Source organism: Hyperoodon ampullatus (genome assembly GCF_949752795.1).
Source record: "Hyperoodon ampullatus genome assembly, chromosome: 1".
NCBI classification, from domain to species: domain Eukaryota; kingdom Metazoa; phylum Chordata; class Mammalia; order Artiodactyla; family Ziphiidae; genus Hyperoodon; species Hyperoodon ampullatus.
Genome location: NC_136914.1, coordinates 34,500,039 through 34,522,996, shown reverse-complemented (window position 1 = coordinate 34,522,996; position 22,958 = coordinate 34,500,039). Strand labels below are relative to the sequence as shown.

Below are 22,958 nucleotides of genomic sequence, written 5' to 3'. Positions count from 1 at the left end.
TATCCCTAATACCAGGTGCATAATACTTAATATATAAGTAATATGTAATTCATAAATAGGTACTGGTGGAATCAATCCAAGAATTGGTCATTTTTATTCATTTTACCCATGAGATATTTACACTTTGTGTACCATATAAAATATTTAATTTTTACTAAGTAACCAGTGAATATACTATAAATTAAAATTTAAAGAGATCTTTAAAGATTTAAAGAGATCTATTGTTTAACTGTTAAAGGAACAGAGTGAGTTTTATATACAAGGAAATACCCATTATCCTATATCCTTTTCATCATTGATCATATATAATTTTTTTCAACAGTGTCTCTCTTGTTTTCTTCACACTGTAATTTTCAAAAGCAATAATTTCTTCAAAATAGTAATTAAAAACCCATTTTAATTAACCTTCTTATTTTTTACTCTGGTATGGCTTCTGATATGAAGCAACATGATGTTTTTTCTATTAATTAACTTTCTATGGCAAGCAGCTACTTTCTTCATTGTGTCTTCTCACTCCCTTTCCTCTTCTAACTTAGCCTTTCCCCCACTTCCAAAATAATTCATGAGTTGCAAGCATTTCATTCTGTGCTGCTCAAGCAGGTGAAGATAGATAGGTTGACTTGCTGAAACCTTTGGTTATTTTTCCTACAGTTTTGTTGTTTGTTCAGTTTTGCTTACCCTTTTATCAAGTTGTACAACTTGAGAGTTTTAGATGTTATTTTATATGTCCCCTTAACCAATGAATAGATTTTGGCCATCTGGAAATGTTCTCATATTTATAGAGAACTCTGATTTTGAAGGGACTGTATTAAAGACTGAGAGAAGAAGGTATGTTATAGCTGGTCAGATTGGCCTTGTCACCCCAGTGACTAATTTTGTTCCTAGTGAGACTGCTAGCTCTCCCTCACCCCTCTATTTAACAGCTACTGTCTCAAAAGTATGCTTTAAATAATGAGATATTTTTAATGTTAAATATTTTCCAATTCTTTACCATAATTCCACACACGTAGAGAATACATTTTTAGGGAAAAAAATCTGGATTTATGAGTCACAGTGAGCTCCTACTAATAGTAGGAGCAATTTAAAATTGCAACCGGGCTTCCCTGGTGGGGCAGTGGTTGAGAGTCCGCCTGCCGGTGCAGGGGACACAGGTTCGTGCCCCGGTCCAGGAGGATCCCACATGCCGCAGAGCGGCTGGGCCCGTGAGCCATTGCCGCTGAGTCTGCGCGTCCAGAGCATGTGCTCTGCAACGGGAGAGGCCACAACAGTGAGAGGCCCGCATACCCCCCCCAAAAAAATAATAATAAATAAATAAATAAATAAATAAAATTGCAACCTTCACTCCCGCTACCCCCACTGCTCATACTTCCTATCTTGTTTCACTCTGTATTCTTCCATAGAATGTATTACTTTCTAATATTTTATGATTATTATTTACCTTTTTTATTGTTCCTTTGCTCTCTACCCACCAGTATAAGCTCCAGCAGGGTGAGGCTCTGTTATTTTGATGAATGATGCATACTAAGCAATGAGAAGAGTGCACAGCACAGAACCAGCACTGAATATTTATTGAAGAAATGAATGAATCCTGATTTGTGATTGGGAAAAGGGCAGCAGCAAATGCAGTACTTAGTTCTAGCCAAATCTGCTTCAAAATCTATTTTTTTCTGTTTGTCCTTATGAAGACTATCATTGTTAATGTGTTGACAAATCAGGAAATGCCTTCTTCAACCAACTATACCAGAAGTTTCATGCATACAGGTTGTAGTTCATACAATGAATGTGTTCCTTGACATTCGTTCTGTAATAGGAGAATTCCATAAATTGGTGAATTGTATGTTGAATGATGGTTGACAACATGTGATACTTTTCATGGTTTATAATTATAGATGTCAGTGCTTTCCAGCTTCAAATACCTAATAAGTAGTTGACTCTATTAAGACTTCAGAGTTAGGACTCATTTTCTATGAAAAAGAAAAAGCAAGAATTTATTTAGAAATTGTCTTATAATTTATGAAACAATTTGTAAATTTTGTTTTGTTGTTTGTAAAAGTTTAGGGCTAAAACAAAGGTCTACAAACATTCACTTCTTCATAAAGCCAATAGTTTGAGCTAATATTTGCATTTAGTTGTTTAAGAAAAAGTTTGAGTACATCCAAGGTGCACAGGCGAGAATAATGTGTTAAGGTAAAAGGCTCATCTAAACATGCCTGTTACCCTGAGAGGGGCAGCCAGTGCTAGTTCTACAATGCAGTAGTCTTCCCACACAAAGCTCTGCTAACTATGGATAAAGGATTTCATAGACTAGGAAGAAATGTAATCCCATGTTATCATATTTTGCTTCAAAAAGATATGTATAACCTAAAATAGTGCAACATTTGTCAATAATATGAATTCAGCTGCTCTATTGATAAAATAATGATTTTTTGATCAACTATGAGCAATTTTTATAACTATGTTTCAAAACAAATTATGCATTGCTTATAACATATTTAGCCCAGATTTCTAATGAATATTACTAGTCTGGATTCTCTTAAATTCTATTTTCCAAAGAATTACTACTCATATTTTTATTTTATTTTAAAAAGCAGTTAACTTCTATTGATCCTAGTGCATGTGGATGCACTTTTTCATAGATTTTTTCCTGTCTCTCTACCAGATTAATACATTATTTACTCATGGACAGTGTAGATATTACCATACAAACTCAACAGAAATGCTCTCTTTTGGTATAAGTAATATGGCCATGTTAGTACTATGGCACTGAGAATACATGATACTTTTTTATAGAAATTGTGTTGTCTATTAATGAGATAGATCACATATTTTTACTATTACAGATTGAGAGACATGACAACTGTGCCTATGACTACCTAGAAGTTCGAGATGGAACCAGTGAAAATAGTCCTTTAATAGGGCGTTTTTGTGGTTATGATAAACCTGAAGATATCAGATCTACCTCCAATACCTTGTGGATGAAGTTTGTTTCTGATGGAACTGTGAACAAAGCAGGGTTCGCTGCCAATTTTTTTAAAGGTAATTTGAAATCATTTAAAGTGGAAGCTTTTCTCTGTCAAGGATAAATGTGGTATTTAGCTTTGAGTTAGGGGAGAAATAAAGTAATATTGAAGATTGAAGTATGCACTATTCATAAAGATATTTTGATGGTTTTTGATGGAAAAGTTTACTGGTTAAAAAACTGGAATTTGGAGATTTGTAGCACGGGGTAGGAACTCCATTAGGATATTCTACCACCTGTTTTTTAGGAAATAGTCAAAATAGCAAAATCCAGAAATATACAGACAAGAGGAAAATATTTGCAATATAATCAACAAAGCGTTCATAACCAGAAGGGGATTACTGATATATAGTTTATCAATTTATTTCCAGGTGGCAGCATTTCTGAACCATCCCTTAGAGAATAGAATTCTACCACATTAGAAATAATTTATGGCCTCCTTAGTAGAACATTCTGATCCTTAAAATGTCTTTTTGACATTATTATTGATCAGCTTTAATTTTGAATTATATAACCAAATTTTAGTTTATTTTCATGTCCTATGTTTGGTGTGTATTCCTCAGGTAAAAAGAAAGCTATTTTAGTGCAAATAATAACATTAGATTTGTATTTTGAAAATTCATAGGCACTTAGGTTAAGTGTGTTATTATAGAATAAAATTCTTTTATGGGAAGAGAAAATAAATTTTCTCTATAATAATTTTTAAAGAATAAGTGATGGATTCAGTAATGTATGTCAAAATTTAGTGTGAATAATATCTAGATATTTTCATTATTCAAAGAGCAATAATATAATGGATTTTTCCTGAGCATTACTTAGATGCTCACCATTTGAACTGAAAGGCAGAGAACCTTGGCACTTCTACTATATGTATTCCAAGTATTCATTAAAATGTTCATTTACATGCTTTAAATCTTCTCTATGTTATATTTTACAGTAGAAGAAACATACTATAAGAGTCTCTCATGTGATGTTTGTGTATTTGCTTAACAAAATGCCTAGTCTTTGGATGATGCATAATTTCTCCAGAGAATATTGTTTGCTGTTTTCCTAACTCACAGTAGGTTATTCCTAAAGAGTGAGATTATGGAGTACCTTGTCATATGTGTTTTTTTTAATAGTATATATTTTCATATGTCTATTTCATATATATTTTCATGTTACCATATACAATTAAAATAGTTTCTGTTTACAAAAATATGGAATTATTGTATTTTCTGGATCAACATATCTATATAAAAAACAGTGAATGTTTTCAATTTAAAGAGGTGTAGTAAGTGTCATAGTTTTCCTTCTTTTTAATTTTTAGTCACCATATTTTATTTCTTAATAATGATATTACTTTAAAAGCATTTCTTCAGGCTACCTAGCAAACTATACAATGAAATGAACAGGTGAATCCATGTTTTTTCAGTAAGTTTTTCTATACCATTCTGAAAAATCTCTAGGTTTTAATAATCCTCTTTAACTTTAAAGTCAGAAAAAAACATACTGTGTCTGAGATGAGGTGATCTTCAGTTGGACCAGTCCTTCTGGTTCTTACACAATTCTTAGATTGCAGTGACATGGGTTCTTGTATGTCATCAGTCAAGGGCTTGCAAATTGTTCCTGTTCCTTCGTTGAAGAAATCAATTGTCTAATTGTCGCCATTTTTATAGAGGAAGACGAGTGTGCCAAGCCTGACCGTGGAGGCTGTGAGCAGCGTTGTCTGAACACACTGGGCAGTTACCAGTGCTCCTGTGAGCCTGGCCATGAGCTGGGACCTGACAAAAGGACCTGCGAAGGTGGGACCGGAATTGCACATGGGGTTCCCTGCCTGAAACCCCTACCCATTTCCTTCTATCATGTAGTCTCATTCTCTTTCTCTTTTTATGCCTCCTTCTTATACTAGAATAAAATAGACACAGTTATGAAGAAAATACAGTATCTTTAAAACACAGGACATTGTATTCGAGATAATAATGAAGTTATGTGGCTGTTATTTCCACGTGACTACTAAAAATAAATGCACTTTAGAAACTTACCAAATAGGGTAAACCTGAGATTACAGGTAGTTTAAAAATATATTTATAAATATAGTAATATTTATATTAGTTAACATACATATCCACATATACATACATACACATATATACGCAAAAGCAATTCAAGAGACCAGTTACTTTAGCTAACTCTTGACTCCCTAGGGATTAATTAGGAAGTGTGTACAATATGTTCATTTCACATAACTTGCTTTTGAAAGCCTAATTTTCCTAATTTCACCCTAATTTCATTCCTAATATCAATAAGAAAGAGAGGTAACATAAATAGTACCTCTTTTAAATAGATCATCCAAAAGAGAAAGAAAACTAGTTGTTAAATGGAGTTTTTGGAATAACAAATATGCTCCATTTACTATAGTTTACCTTGCCGGCTAGCTCAAGTAACTCTTTCCTTGTCTTGGAAACAAGTAACAAGTTCCTTGTCTTGGGAAAAAAACAGAGTTTGGGGAAATAAATAATTGATTTTGGTCTTACTACATCATGCTGTATTGTACTTTACATATATCTTTTTATTAATTCTCACAACAATCGTGTGGTGTAGATATTATTATACACATTTAAAATATAAGAAATCTGACCTCCAGTTTTCTTTATATTGCTCGCCCAAATTTGAGGTGATCTAAAATGTAAAGCCATAATTTTCTTCGCACTAAAGCTACAAAATAACACTTTATAAATTGGATTAGATGATTAAAATAGTTGTACTAAAGACTAAGGAATAGAGACTGCAGCTTTCTAGGTTTTGAAAAATCCAGAAGATGGTTGAAATTTAATGCTGAGACGTTTGATTATCAATGGAAAGGTGCTAAGAAGGGGATAGATTTATTAGGGGAAACCTTTCCCTTTTCTTTCTTTCTAGCGGCTTGTGGAGGACTTCTTACAAAACTGAATGGCACCATAACCACTCCAGGCTGGCCCAAGGAGTACCCTCCCAACAAACACTGCGTGTGGCAAGTGGTGGCACCAACACAGTACAGAATTTCTATGAAGTTTGAGTTTTTTGAATTGGAGGGCAATGAAGTAAGTGAATAATAAATATATTTTTTTATAAAGTTCTTTAGGGATCCCTAAAGGCAATCTGGTAAACTAAAAAAAAAAAAGAGAGAGAGAGAGAGATAGAGAAGAAGAAAGAAAGAAAGGAAAGAAGGAAGAAGGGAGGGAGGGAGGGAGGGAGGGAGGAAGGAAGGAAGGAAGGAAGGAAGGAAAAAAGGAAGGGAGGAAGGAAAATTACAGTAGTACAGTAGTATAAACGTGGTAGTCTTTCTTTGCTCTATTTCTCATTTCTGCAACTGCTTATAATTCCTGTTGGCATTGGATGGTATTTTAGACTGTCTCTGGGAGATTGAAAATTACCCCCCAGCATTTTCCTGATTTATTAAAGTACTATGAAAATATTAGGGTAATGTCACATAGATTTTTCTAGAAAAAATAAACCAAAATTCACTTGTTGAGTCATACAAGAATACCTTTTTGGGAAAACCTGGTATACTTCCCTTGTGGAAATGGGTATATTTTCATTATATAAGTAGTTTTTCATTATGAGTATGCTTATGGTTCACAGATAAAGTGAGAAAGAGAAGAAGAAAGAAATTTTTTTATCCTCAATAAAACATGTATTTAGTTGACACTATCTTTCCTTTGTCTTTATAGCTTACCATAGTAAAGTCCAGTTTTCTGTCTGGTGATCACTTTTAAACAAGTGAAATCATTTATTTGAGAATTCCTATGTGCTGGTACACACACACCAAATTCAAATGGAATGTCAGGCCTAGAGATGACAGCTTTTAGAACTGTGTCTTGTGTGATTGGTCAACATTAAGTCCAGAGAAAATGTAATAAATGTTTGTTCTGTTTCAGCTTTTCTACTTTCTTTTCTTTTCTCTAACTCCCACATCCTTTCTCCCAACAACTTCTTTTTCCTGTGTTTATTTTAAAATGAACGAGATCCAAAGGTATGATAAAATTCACTCAAAAATTATTTTGTCTTTGATTTATATCTGTTGAACACTCACAAAGAACTGAGAGAACAAAGAACAGAAATATAATATATCTGTGCTCCTGGACAATAATTGTTGGTAATATTTGTGGGTTTTATACCATAATTTTGTCTCTGTGTGTGTATCTTTCCTTCTTCTTTTTTCCCCTCCTACTTATCCTTCTTTCTTTTAATCATTTTTAAAAAATTCTATTTGTAGTAGTCAAGGCACTTCTATGGTTTTGAGTTAAAAAGAAATGCAGACTTTTGTGTTGCCTTAAAGGAAATTAAAATATGAAGTGTAATGCACTGATATTTCAGAGAATTGTACAATTTTAGAGCTCAATGGACCTTTTGAGATCTTCTTTACATCATGTAAGCTTTATGATGGAAAAGACTGCAATTTATATTTCTTACATAATTTATCCACATGAAACATCATTTTTCTTTAATAATTATCTTAAATTTGGGGAAATATTAAAATTAAGAACGTATTTTTATAGTAATCTTAGAACAGCTTTCATATGAGCAACACGTTTTGAAAATGGGAATCTCCCTGCCAGTTCTTCAATGTAATGTGAGCTTAGTATTGAATGGCTTCTACTTTCTCAGTTTCCCTAAAGCTGTTGGTTGTGGCAGAAATGGCATTTTGATTCACTAATTGATAGATGTTCCTAAGAAGGATAAACGTTTATGTTTACAAGGGAGAAGGATAGATGGTTTAAAATAAATGGGACATTGTGTTTGAAAGCATTTTTCTCATGGTAGCAGTCTTTATTCATGGAAGGAGCCTTTACAAACTCTGTAACATATCCTGGAATTCTTAAACTTATGATGAGGTTACTGTGTGGAATGCTATTAATAAAATTCTGTGCATTTTCATAGTTTAGAGTCTTGAATATTTAAAATAAAAGCATGAGCAAAATCTTGAATTATAGAATACTGGGTTAAGTTATAACTTCATTGTTTTATTTATTTTATTGATATCTAAAAGGAAAGTCAGTATCAAACAACTTTAGCTTCGGTAACATTATCCCATCTTGTGTCAGAGCCCTCTCTAAATAAAAGTTGCAGATGTAACAAAGTAGATAGAAAACATTTCATTTTTCCTAGCAACATTTTTCTTATTTATCACCTAATTAATATCACAAGAGCCAGTAATTTGAGTTGACATATTGCAAAGTACACATTATGCCCAAAGTTCAATCATACGCTTTGTTAAACAATTATTCATCACAGTTTTCCTTAAGTCTGTATCTTTTGGAAAACATGTATGCTGTAAATACATATATACAAGCATACATTTGTATATACATCTCTTGGAGCTATTCGGAGTAAAATTCTTCTCTCATCTGTCTATCATGCCTTCTGCTTCATATTTGGACACTTTTCTTGATTTTTGGACCTGTTAAATCCACTTTGACTACCACAGGAGTAAAGAGGGAAAAACATAATAAATTAATAAAAAATAAATGTCAATCATCTGATTCTCTCAAATCTGGTGATTACAGTAACCATGTTTATTTCTAGGTTTGCAAATACGATTATGTGGAGATTTGGAGTGGTCTTTCTTCTGAGTCTAAATTGCATGGCAAATTTTGTGGTGCTGAAGTGCCTGAAGTGATCACATCTCAGTTCAACAATATGAGAATTGAATTCAAATCTGACAATACTGTATCCAAGAAGGGTTTCAAAGCACATTTCTTCTCAGGTATCAGTATTCTCATTCTACATGTGTATATTACAGATTTTAAAGGTGGATTGGCTTAAATTGTATGCTATCCATTCTTCCCAGTTTTCTGTAAATGAACTTGGAGGTGTCATAGAATGCATGAACATTTATCCTAGTTTAATACTTTTTTAAAATTAGGATATTAATAAGAATGGCCCTGATGAAATGCAGCTCTCAAACACTTAGATCTTACATAAATTCTAATCAAATATTTCAAAGGCTAGTGAAAATAACACAAAATTATTATGGTAATATTTTCACACAGTGACTTTATAAGTGGATAGTCATAATGATAACAGACTTCCAAAAAGTGGCAGACATTTTCAAAATTATCTTTGTCTTTGGAATATGTGGTCTCATTTTAGCAACATATTTTTTATTCTTACTGCTTAGCAACATGTGTATTATTCCTCTTCTTACTATTATATATTCATTCTTTTTATTAAGCAGACATTAAAAATCATACTTTACCTCATCATTATAGAAATGATTGCAGTAAGAGGCCTAGAAATATGGAAATTATAATTTTACTAAAAATAATATATTATCAGATACATTTAGCAGTTGACAAGTCTACATTTGGAATTTAATGTTTAGTTGAACCAACTCATATTAAAAATTCCCTCTTAAAGAGCTGAAATTTGATTAAAGCTCCCTAAATTTTAAGAAACTAGATAGAAACATCAGTGAAATGCCCTTATTTTCCCAATTTCAAAATTGTTCCTTTTAAAAATATTACTCTGAAACTTCAAAAATAGATAAAATTATAATAAGCCTTGCTTGATATAGCAATCTATTCTGCCTGAAAGACTGGCAAGCAATGTGAAGCAACTGAATTCAAATTATGTTTTAATATCAGGTAATTTAGATTGAGTTAATTCAAAGTCTATTTATTCTAGTCCCCATGTATTTAAGATTAATGAGATTTACAGCGCCTGGGGTTTGTTTGGGGCTTTCAGTTTAATTGAAATTAATGGTTCACAAGTTCCATTGAGGTCCAAGTCATATTACGAAAGTACATTCAAAATACAATGGATCTTGGCTCCTTTTTCTCATTCCCTTCCTTCCCTCAGATTTAATTGCCTTTTAAAAGTTCTTCTCAGATATAGAAAACAAACTAGTGGTTATTAGTAAGGAGAGGGAAGGGGGAGAGAGGCAAGAAAAGGGGAGGGGATTAAGAGGTAAAAACTATTATGTATAAAATAAATAAGCTGCAAGAATGTAATGTACAGCACAGGGAATATAGCCAATATTTTATAATAACTTTAAATGGAGTATAATCTATAAAAATATTGAATCACAATGTTGTTTACTTGAAACTAATACAACATTGTAAATCAACTATACCTCAATATAAATAAATAAATAAATAAATAAATAAATAATAAAATTATTCTCGGGCATTCATTTAAGATTTGTTATTCAAAGTAGCATTTTAATATACTATTTCAATGAAAGGAAGATTTCCTTAGACTTTACTATTCTATAAATATTATGTAGTTTACATATTTTAGGTGATCCAGTGTTTAGAGATAAGGCTTCTTATCTTAGAACCACTTAAATATTTATTTTAAAAATTAAAATTATAAGGTGAATAGATTTTATTATATTATTAATATTCAGGATCCTATACTTTAATCACTCATTTTATTTAATAAAACTTTTTTTTAAAGATGCATGCTACATATAATGGTGACAAAATATAAGTAAATTTAAAGTTCCCCAGAGTATTTAAAATTCGTTATCTGATGTTTCTGTTCAGGCAAAACTTCCCAAATTCTAAAGACAGGTTATTTGTCTGTGTCTCTAGGACAATAATATTGTTAAGTAAACTGAACAATGAAGTTCAGGGAAAATTAAACCCCAAATTCTCATGTTGTAGCTATCATTCTGAGAACCTATTATGCAGGCATACATTATCTCTTTAATAATCAAAGTAAAACTGTAATATTCTAAGTGTTCAGTGTCACAAAGTATTTAACCTCAGTTCATCTTGGGTTCTCTTAACCATAAGAGATGATCACATGCTTTGCAAATAGCATTAGTTTTGTGTTATGTTCAACATATCTGTGACCTGGAAAACAACAGATATACTTTTCACTTCTTTATTAGATTATTATTTTGTAAAGTCCAAGATAATTAAGTATAAACATTCAGTGTTTTCTTTTTGATTCATTGAAAAGTCTTGGCAGTTTGTCAGATTCATATTTAAAATACTATAGTCCTGGATAAGTAATTAGATCTATTTCACATTTAAATTCATGGGAGTTTCCGCTAGTGGGGAAGATGTTTGCTCAGGAAAAGGGAAGATAAAAACATATTTGATTTGTACAATAAAGAGATGGCAGTGTTACTTAGTGTCCTGATTATGATCATCTTACCAAAACATAATTTAATTTACAAAAGATCACCCATTGTAATATATAGATTCTATTCACATTGAAAATATCATTTTAGAGTTCTAATAATGCTATAAGTGTAATTGTGTGGTAAAAGTAAAATAACTCATCCTATCTATTAGAAAGTAGGCATATAAACCATGGGGATATTGTATTTCACAAACAAAATTGAAGGATTTTTTTTATGCTAAAATTCACTCTTAGGGATTTGATAAAACACATTACTGCATTAATTGTGACAAATTCTTTAGAAATAAATTTAGCATAGGAATCAAGAATTATTACAATGACTAATCTGTTTGCTCAGAAATTCAATTCTTGGGACTCTTTCATAAAGAAATATTTCAAAATCTGGAAGAAGGATTTTCAATATACTGTGATAGTGACAGAAATTTTAAACAACCTTCAAATGCACTGTGTGAGCTCTTCCATACCAAAAGGATGATTTAATGATTTCATGGTGTAAAAAGTTGTATATGATAAAATATTAATGGAAATCTAGGTATAAAGCTATATGTGCACTGTGCATACAGCTAAGCACGTAGGTGGGAACAGATCTGAACGATGCTATTTAAAAATCCCAAGAATGTTTGTGTTAAGGTGAAAAGATGGTGCAGTGTAGTTTCTCCACAATTTTTCTCAGTTTTCATCTGATTTAAATATAAAAGTAATTTTTAAAGGAAAACACACATCATATTTCTACCTATCTTTTACCCCAAATATTTTCTAGATTTGAAAATATTACCTAATAGACTTTGATCTTTGAGAGTGAAAATTTTAAATCCATCTCTTTGTTATTTAGTTAATAAATATTAATGCAAATTAATAATATTAATGCAAATGTTTTGAATTGAGTTAAAGCTTCTAATTTTTATTTTTATAGTTAATTCATAATATCTTAGAGACAATTGAATAAATGTTTGCTGTATTGTGTATGTTAATCCAGAAACATTTGAAGGAGACAAACTTTTTTTTGACATCTTTATTAGAGTATAATTGCTTTACAATGGTGTGTTAGTTTCTGCTGTATAACAAAGTGAATCAGCTATACATATACATATATCCCCATATCTCCTCCCTCTTGCATCTCCCTCCCACCCTGTCTGGAAACTTAATCTTAAGTGGTTCTGTTTATAACCAGTTTTCTAAAAAGTTTAGAAGTGATTATGAACTTATGAAAACATAATGAGAAATATAGCATGTTTAGCTATTTTTTCAGCATACTTTTTCCCAGAAATATTATCAAGAAATTCAATTTAAAAAGAAAATATTTATTATAAGTGATTTCATATATTTTGTAAAGAAAGCTATTTAAAAATAACTTCTAGCTGTCTTGCAACTAAGTGATGCATCAAGGAAGAAAAAACACAAGGAAATGTATTTAGATTTTTAATGAATATAATGAAATAAACTGTAGCATTATTTTAAAAAATACAATTATTTAATGAAATAATCATACTGAGATTTTACTTATTTTTGCACATATCCTCTGATTTTAAATAAGCACTTTATAGACCTAAGAAATGGAATTGGTAGAATGACACTAAGAACTTATTAGCAAAATAATTAATACAGATTTCTGTCACTTCCATGCTCATCAAAGTAAGAAGCCATCACATAAATTCTTATTTAATGTCTTAAATTAGTCATGAAAAATGCTGTAGCTTGAAACTCTAGAAGTGATTGGTTTATACAGCAGAATATCCAAAAGCTCCTCTATAAAAATTAGTGTCATATAGTTCTGATATTAAGGGTATGTTATAAAGCAATATAATGAAATAATATCAAAGTAAATAAGGAAATTACAACTATAAAAGTAAGGCTATTTGAACATGATGTAAAATTACATGTCTATTAAATTTTTTATATAATTCAGACTATAATGGCATAGGCATTTTCTAGAAGAGATCTGGTTCAACAATATAATACTGCTATTTTCTTGGAATGAATGAGGTTTGTTTTTAGATTAACAATAATTACTTTACTTTTATGATAGTAAAATCAAACTTAATTTTATGTGATGTTATATTTGAACACAAGTATACAAATCTGCATAAGTATACATGTTATAGTTTACTTATTTTAAGTGATTAAGCAAAATTAACTGTATTCTATTCAGAGCAAAATTATTTTTCTTTAAATAGGTTAAACTTAAAGGAAATATTAGTAGGATTTTATGCATGTAAAAGCAGCAACATTTGGGAAACTGGACTTTTAATTTAATCACACTGTTCATTATTTGGGGATAATGTAACAAATAACTTCAGGCAGTGAGAGCTGCACGTAGACATTCCACCTTCTTTAGGCAACCTGGTAGTGGTGAAAAGACTCAATGATGACTTGAAGGATAACCTAATTAAACGGCAGTCCCCCTCACGGGTAACTTAATGGGAATGTGATCCTTTCCTGATGGACCCAATGACCTGCACAGTAGCAGAAATGCAGTAAAACCCAGATTTCTTGATTCCCAGTTTATTTCTGTCTGTAACAAATATAGGAGTCAGATAAAACGATCTGTGTGATATTTCTACAGCTGTATTCAAGTGATTTCAACTGACCTGCTCCTCATCTTATCTACCTTTCAGTGTTTATAGATATTTCTTTACATTGTTCCTCCTGTACACCATTTCTTTCATGGAATGGTCATAGATATTTTTAGAATAAATTCAACCTGATATTATTCTAACAAAACTTTAAATATTAGTGTGATTAATTTCAAATAAACACAAATAAAGCTCTCCTATGATTCTGAATCCTGTTCCAAGTTTCATGATTAATGATATTTAAATATTTGCATGTTTTAGAAAGAGCAAATTGTCTGTCGTTGCTCTCAGTAGAGCTTATCAGAGCTCTTTTGAAGGTGATTATATTTTCAACAGTTTTGTGTTGAAACCTGTGTGTGTCTTGTATGCGTGCACACATGCATGGGGTGTATGTGTGTATGCACGAGTGTGTGATCTGTTTATTTTATATTTGAACATTTATTGTAAGTATATCTGCTAATGTGCTTCTGTTCTGGTGTGTGGACCCTTTACTTTTTTTTCCTACAGAAAAGGAAGCTTTCTGCAAAGAGAAAATTTTTATTTTTGAATCTTGCAAGAACTTGATACAGGTTGCCACTTCAGTCCCATCCAGTATGTATTATTCATAGACTGATGGCCTCTGATAGTCTCAAGGATACTCTGCAGGCCTCTGATGGGAAAATGCCACTTCCTTTTTCCATAATAATGTACCCTTCCTTCATCTAGCATGAAGGAATGGAAATCAGATATATCCATTCCAAAGAAGGAGGCTAATTTCCACGGGCAAAAATTAAATGTTTTGATTTCTACTCAATAAAATGTTTGTTTCTCTTACTAATAAAAAGTATATTTTAAATTCCATGCCTATAGTATGAAAATCTTAGAAAATTTCAAATGAATCATTGATAGAATTCTCAATTATTGCATTTTTTATGCAGACTTTCTGAGAAATTTTAAAAACTCTGCATCCTCCTTCCTTCTCTCTTTCTTTGGATTTTCATTGTTCAAAATATTAGTAGTTTGTGTCCTAAGAGGAGAAAAGGAAAGAAAGTGAAAACAGAATTATATTTGCTAATAGCTTTTTTTTTCTCAAGTTTGATGACCTTTTATAATAAGTTCAGAATATATTTGTGGAACTCATCTTTTATGATATTAAGTTAAATAAATAGCTTTCTTTGTTTGCATGATATTAAAAAGTCAGGATAATTCCAAGTATTCCGATGTTTACTAAAATTTTGTCTTTTCATATTGACTATTTGGCATATGCCAGCACAATTTTATATGCTACTTTGCTGGGGATGATGACTTTTATCTGCTGCTTTTAATTTCTATTTTGATTTGTCCAATTTTGAATTTTAGCTAAGCTTTAGATTAACCTATACATATATTCTAGCAGTGTATTTGATAACTCAATTTTCAAGTGACATCGCTTGTATTAAGCAATGTTTGTATTAAAAGTGTAATGGAAATGTTAAGGATAGGTAGAGAACACATAAATTGCAGATATATTGATCCTGATATATTCTTTAGAACTTTGGGACTGCCTGTATGTATATGGAATATTCTGATATTGCCAATGCATGAATTGGCAATATAAGACATAGCATATATGTGCTATGTCGTGTTATCAGTCTACAAAATGGGAAAAATAGTTGCATTCATAAAAATTACTATCAGATCCTTAGATAAAAATGTCTTTCCTAAACCCATCTCCATAGGGGGAATATTGATTTGATTATAAAAGCAAAAATACATTTGCTATTTGTGTGCTACCATGAGCTCACAAATTCTCACTAGAAAAATCAGTTCACAGTGTAAATTTTGAATTCAACCTGACTTTTGATGTGACTGTTGTGTGTCCTTTTTGCTCTCTGTGCTATGGGAGTGGGGAAGGTCTGAGTGATGTGTCATCATATGTATGTGTCAGGAGCAGAGGCCAGTATTTACTTTAAAGGACAAGCCAGTCATGGAATGACAGCTAAGCAACATAATATGGTGACTGATGCCTCTCACTGAATTGACTGCCTGCTAATATAGTTGGGATTTTTTCCCTGTAGTGAATTTGTTGGCTATTTCTTAAAGCTCATATTTCCTCTTCTAACCTTTACTTCTAGAACACTAAAAGCCCTTTTACAGAATTACTTATTAATAAACTGCTAGAGGAGATTAGTTTAAAATATATAAATTGTTTCTTCTTTAGGATAGTCTAATGATGCCTTATTCTGTCTTGAAATATTATAAAATGTTCAGATTTATTAATGCTAAGCATAACTACAAAGTTAATGAAAAAAATCAACTACAGTAATTATACTGATTTTTTAAAAAACGATTACACACAAATCTTGGAAATGTGTTTAGCCTCTCCCTATACACCATGGTTAATATAGTGAAGGATTTCCCTCCACTTAAATGTCATTATTTGCATTTAATCAAAGTACTCACAATTTTTAATTTATTTTAAAAATTGGCTATAAATGTTTAGCATTAGTTGGAAAAAGATTCTTTCATTTCCTTTGCCCTACCCAAAACTTCTCCAGCATAGGAATGAAAGAGGACTACATGTTGTCACCCTAGTGCAAATGATCTTGGAAACAATTCATGGCACAAGGCTCCAAGCTAAACAAGGAGTGGGTAGAACTAAGATACTATAAATTTTTTGTTTGTTTGTTTGTTTGTTTTATGTTGGGAACATAGAAAGCTGAGACTTAATTTATCCTTTGCCAGTGTTAACCACAACTAAATGATTCTCCTTTGATATCCTTTGTTTTTAAAGCTACTTACTAATCTATGGGGTTATCTCTTTGCTAGACAAAGATGAGTGCTCTAAGGATAATGGCGGGTGCCAACATGAGTGTGTCAACACAATGGGAAGCTACATGTGTCAGTGCCGTAATGGATTTGTGCTGCATGAAAATAAACATGATTGCAAGGAAGGTATGAAAGAAGTGTTCTTTTTTTTGACAACATCTAGAATTTCATGCAGTTTGGGTAAAGCAGTCCTTCCAGGTAGAGTTAATCATATCAATGAGTGATAAATGTTAACTGTTCAAATGTCAAAAATTAAAATACATGCAGTGTTCAAAGATCCAAGTCATACTGTTGGAAACCTTGTATTACCTAAAGGTACTGCACTTCATATATGGTTGGAATTAGAATAACTTTGTATTACAGACATAGAAGCTGCTGTGATGCCATCTGGCAGCCAGAAAGGCACTACATTATCCCTCAGTCTTCACAGAACAGACCCTATAACTATCTCCATATTTAAACTTAACTTCTGCTAAATGTTTTACATTTGGTTCAATTTCCCTCCCCAAAATATCTCATATATGTGCTACATGAGTGATGTCACTTTAAATACCAGGAGTATCAAATTCAAATGCCTAGCAGAAGAAAGACATTTGAAAATACTGTGCCATTTAGAGTTTTAAGTCATGGTTTTCCCCCTCCCGAGCACAGACACACACAGAAGCATCCTAGTAACTCAATATTAGCTTACCAGTTTTTGGTCCCAAAGTCTTACCATATTGCAAGGTTTTATAAAGATAATTATCTTAATCTCCTGAGCCAATATGAGTTACATGGGAATAAGAAATAGTTATTCGGGTCTTATTTCTTCCTTTATGGGTCTGCTCCTGAATTTTCCATTTAACTTGGATTTATTACTAAGGCCGGTTTCATAACTAGTCATTAGCACATGTAGAGTGGTGGGTGCCTGACTAGAACCACAGGTAGATAGCACTTCTTTGTATGCACATTCCAATAGTACAGAATACCCTGAATTGACCCTTGTTCCATTCAGTTCCATTCAAATATGGTCATATGTCACATTTTTTTCCTCTTTATTTCACAAAGTTAATGACATTGCCCAGAATCATATGCAAGTAGCATTTTTTTCTCTTTTTACTTGCATGTATGAGCATAAACCAATGAGATTGTGATATGTGTAACTTGGTAAAGTATTCTGTTAAATCAATAGGCTGGGGAATAGGCCCAGTTATTTTGAAATATGGAAGGTAATTCAGAAAACAAAAGAGACAGCTTTTCAGAGTATGCATGTCGCCTGTGACTCACAGGTAGCAAATAAATTTAGATATCCAAAGTCTCTCTTCATTACAGTAAATATTTTCAAGAAGGGACTTCTTTTTAAATGGAACTGTATCCAGGCACCCATAATAAAGTTCATCTTTACTGTTAGTAAAGGGGCTGGATTTTCTTTCACCACTGCTATAGTACAGGTGCCTTATACAGGTTAGCAGTGAGACTCTTGGCTTTGTCTTATAAACTAAACTATTTGCCAGATCTGGGAGATTCCACAATTCATATGGCCAAGACAAGGACAGGGATAATGGAATTTAGGAAACCTTGTCAAGACAGGATCCAGACTTTAAGACTACTGTCTTGCTGCATGACACTATATTCTTTGAAAGGAGCTGAATTTCACCCTTTTTTTTTTGTGTTCCTTGGTTAAGAATCCAAATCTCCCTATGGAAACCCGGCACAGTTAAAGCAAAGGTCTAGTCGGAGACCATGTGCCAACAGCACAGTAATGTCAGTCATTTTATCCTTACTGTGCAGCCCTGTAGTGCAACAAGTGTTTTTTCCATATAATAAAGTATTTCCCCAGAGATTTCTTGGAAAATTTCACAGAATTTATTGTATTTTAGAATGGGTTACACAATACATAACAAATAATTTCCAGCCTAAGCCAGGATATGCAGGGTGACACTTCATAAATTATACAGATAGAATACAGTCTGAGCATATTACATGTTTTTGAAGTTTGAAATAAAGAATATTGGATGGTCCCCTCCAAAATGAAGTTGTTTAAATTGTAAGACCTAAAAGAAATTGCATGTTAATTGAATGACATTTTTAAAAATTAACTCAGACACTAGTAGTTGTTTACATATTTTTCCTCTTAGTGCTTCATTTCACTGTGGTGAAATGACAGATAATTTACTTTAGCAGCTAAAATTATGGTTTAAGTATTCAAGTGTATACTTTAACAAAGAGAGAGAGAAAATGTAAAGACATGTTTCATAAAGTGGCTTAGTGATACTAGTTAGCTATAAATGATGTTTCCGTTAATAGGAAAAAAATAACTGAAAACGACATAATCATTTTTGTTGTGGCATAGCATTAAATATTTTGCACATACCAAGAGTTGATATCTTTGTTTTTTTGTTTGTTTTTGTTTTGTTTTTGTGGTACGCGGGCCTTTCACTATTGTGGCCTCTCCCGTTGCGGAGCACAGGCTCAGGACACGCAGTCTCAGCGGCCATGGCTCACGGGCCCAGCCGTTCCGCGGCATGTGGGATCTTCCCAGACCGGGGCACGAACCCGTGTCCCCTGCATCGGCAGGCGGACTCTCAACCACTGCGCCACCAGGGAAGCCCAAGAGTTGATATCTTTTATTGTCAATAATGTTACTCTGTTAAAATCTAAACTTACAGATCCAGCAGTTAAAAATAGTTCATTTTCTTGTAGACATTTATCTAATTCATTGTAAACACAATTTCATGTGAACCCAAAAACAAACATTTTCTGATTATGATAATGATTATGCAACAGGTTTACCAAAGCAGATGAATATGATACTGAAGACTAGAGTGATGATTATTTATTGAGGAAAATCTTTCATCAGGATAGTGTGTAAACAGGCTACTTCCTTGCTGGTCCAATCCTGGGCTAGATTTCCACACTAATTGATTTTATCACTATTGGCACAGCTGAGTGTGAACAGAAGATTCACAGTCCAAGTGGCTTCATCACTAGTCCCAACTGGCCAGACAAGTACCCAAGCAGGAAAGAATGTACATGGGAAATCAGTGCAACTCCTGGTCATCGAATCAAATTAGTAAGTGAGCACGTTGTTCTTTTTTCTGTTAAGCTGCCTGCTCATGTCTTGCACAGCTAGTGCATGGAAATAAAATAAATAAAATGAATGTTTATTTAATTGAATTGAATTAGTAGGCAGATGGGAAAGACTTTCTTTCTTATGTTTTCCCACTAACACTAAATAAATTCCTGATTTCCTAGATCAAGGTGATAGTAATGGTAGCCATGTAGTTCTTGTACAGTCTTCTTATCCTAGATGGGATGCTTTAAAAGGCATTACCAAAATTACTACAAAACAGTATGTTCTACTTCCTAATATGTTATTGAAATAATGTTTCCAAATGGAGATATAAATGAAGGAACAAAAATATCAGAAATTCAGCAAGAAAGCAATAAGTATTCACTTCAATGTAACATAGTAAATTCTATCGGTTGTGTTAATTCTATATGACTCATATACAAAGCATATGTATTTTTATAATAAAACTAATTTTGTCCTATGGTTTACAGAATATTATTTTTGCATAACGTAGTTGCCCTCTTTAGATGAGTACCATTATTGTTAGACTTCTTCCAAATTCAAAAATGAATGTAATATATGTCCTCTCTCCTGTATTCTATGAATCTTTCATTCTGTCCTGGTCATCTGATAGTACATCTTAAATTTCATTATAGGCTACAGAATACTTGAAGAGTATAATTTAAAGAAATAGAATCATAGGAATATAGAAATTTTAACAATTTTCTGAAATATGCTGTTGTCAAAAGCAGGAAGGAATGCCAACTAGCAAAGTTCAGGACAGTCTAACAAGAACCATAATAAACGACAAGAAATTGTCTTGAGAATGAGGCTACTAGTCCACTGTAGCTTACTGGACCAGTCCAGTTAATTTTGAATGTCTGTTTCAACCCTTCCCTTCAGTGGGTGTTTTTGGCCAATAAAGACATCTTATTCATATGCAACATAATAATAATGTTATTAGAGACTGTCACTGAGATATTCATATTCCTATTATGGAGTTCCTTCCAATCACCATATTTGTAAGATATCAGTAAATGACTTTTTGAACAGAGACATCAATTCATTTCAGCCACTCTTTGGAAGGATGCTAGGTGCTAAGATAACAGCACTGTAGGATTTGATTGCTTTCCAGTCCTGTTGAAGACCCTGACTGAGATGATCACTCTCTGAAGCTTATGAGCTGAGATGAAAAGGCTGCATTCTTTTCAGCAGTGCAATAGCTAAGGCAGTTGGGAAAATGGATTTTCCTGAAGACTTTTTTGTGTGTGTGTGTACATCCAAGTTTCATCTGGTATCATATTCCTTCTCCCTGAAGAATTTTTTTTATATTGTGTGTAGAGTATGTCTGTGCAGAGTATGTCTTTTATACCCAAAGATATTTTCATTGGATATAAAATTCTAAGATAGCAATTTTGTTTTCCCAGCTACATTTTAAATACCTGACTCCACTATTATCTGTCCTTCATGGTTTTTAATGTCTGTGGTAAATCTTAATTTTATTCCTGTGGAAATAATGATCCTTTTCTCTGATGGCTGCCTTCAGCATTTTTTTTTTTTTTTTTTTTTTGGCTGTACGTGGGCCTCTCACTCTTGTGACCTCTCCCGTTGCGAAGCACAGGCTCCGGACGTGCAGGCTCAGTGGCCATGGCTCACGGGCCCAGCCGCTCCGTGGCATGTGGGATCTTCCCGGACCGGGGCACAAACCCGTGTCCCCTGCATCGGCAGGCAGACTCTCAACCACTGCGCCACTGGGGAAGCCCCGCCTTCAACATTTTTTTATCAGCACTTTGAATATAATGTATCTGGGAGTGTGTGTGTGTGTGTGTGTGTGTGTCCATCTGTCTATCTGTTTAGTAATTTATCCTTCTGAGAAGTCTTTGAATTTCTTGCATCTATGTTGTGATGTCTGCCATGAATTTTTGAAAACTCTTGACCATTATTTCTTGACAAAATCCTCCTGCATTATTGTCTCTCTTCTTCTGGGATTCAAATTACACATATGTGAGATTGTTTCATAATATCCCATAACTCTTGAAATCTGTTATTTTTTTTGTCACTTTTTGTTTTTAAGCTTGGGTTATTTCTATGGACTGATCTTCAAGTTCAATGATTGTCTACTCAGCTGTCTTGAGTCTACTTATGAATTTGACAGAGGTATTCTTTATCTCCCTTATCATGTTTTTTTATTTCTTGAATTTCCATTTGATTTTTTAGTAGAGTTCACGTGTATTCATCTGCTTAGGTGGCCATAACAAAATACCACAAACTGAGTGGCTAAAACAACAAAAATGTATTTTCTCACAGATCTGGAGGGTAGATGTTCAAGATCAAGGAGCTGTGGGGACTGGTGTCTGGTGAGGCCTCTTTTCCTGACTTGTAGATGGCTGCTTTATCACTGTGTCCTCACTTGGCCTTTCCTCTTTGTGTACATATGGAGAGAGAGAGACAGAGAGAGAGAGAGTGCGTGCTCTGGTGTCTCTTCATCTTCTTATAAGGACATTAGCCCTGTGGGATTTGGCCTCACCTTTATGACTTCATTTAACCTTGATTACCTCCCTAAAGGACCTGTCTCCTAATGCAATCACATTGGGTTTAGGGCTTCAATGCATGAGCTTGGCCAGGATGCACAATTCAATTCATAACAGCATCTCTGCTGAAATATCTCATTTGATAGATTAAACATAAGGGTCATGTTTGAGTCTGATCTGTTGATTATTTTCTCTCTTAGCACTGTGCTTTTATTCTTGCCTTTTTGTGTGCCATGTAATTTTTTTTTTTTTTTTTTTTTTTTGCGGTACATGGGCCTCTCACTGTTGTGGCCTCTCCCATTGCGGAGCACAGGCTCCGGACACGCAGACTCAGTGGTCATGGCTCACGGGCCCAGCTGCTCTGCAGCATGTGGGATCTTCCCGGACCGGGGCACGAACCCGCATCCCCTGCATCGGCAGGCAGACTCTCAACCACTGCGCCACCAGGGAAGCCCCTGTCATGTAATTTTTGACTAAACAGCAGACATTTTGTGTTTAACAGTAGAGACTTTATGTCTGGAAATGGTTACGTCTCTTCTGTTAGGCTGTTAGTGAATGTGTGTATATGGGAAGGGATGTTGTTGAGTGAATATAGTCAGTAATTAGCTGAATTTGGGTTGTCTTCTTCCTATGATTACCTTCAGTGAACCACTGGCTTTTAATTTCTTTCTCTTAGATTGAAGGCTGGAATTTCAGATGCATTTTCTCAATGTTTCCCCTTTACCTTTAGCTTCTGCTTTCATCTCTACCACAAATTGTATCCCTCTTCAAACTTTTTTCCCTCAACCAGTGATAGACTGCAGTTACACACTGCTTGGTGCTTGGTAGTCTGGTGGTGAGGACAAGGGGTTCTCTACCTTAGACAGGATCTGTTTCTA

The 22,958-nt window shown here is 33.3% G+C and overlaps 1 protein-coding gene across 2 annotated transcripts in view; it reads left to right on the top strand.

The window, feature by feature from the left end:
• Positions 1 to 22,958, top strand: part of TLL1 (tolloid like 1) — a gene marked incomplete at both ends in the record, with an annotated part of 266,853 nt that overhangs the window by 201,022 nt on the left and 42,873 nt on the right. Inside the window, 7 exons of one of the 2 annotated variants that reach the window (XM_079702856.1) lie at positions 2,841 to 3,036; positions 4,678 to 4,803; positions 5,921 to 6,081; positions 8,567 to 8,747; positions 14,218 to 14,301; positions 16,498 to 16,623; positions 19,422 to 19,549. In XM_079702856.1, the coding sequence (XP_079558982.1) occupies positions 2,841 to 3,036; positions 4,678 to 4,803; positions 5,921 to 6,081; positions 8,567 to 8,747; positions 14,218 to 14,301; positions 16,498 to 16,623; positions 19,422 to 19,549 (1,002 nt within the window). The remainder of the gene's footprint in view (positions 1 to 2,840; positions 3,037 to 4,677; positions 4,804 to 5,920; positions 6,082 to 8,566; positions 8,748 to 14,217; positions 14,302 to 16,497; positions 16,624 to 19,421; positions 19,550 to 22,958) is intronic. The other variant, XM_079702857.1, reaches the window with a different exon arrangement.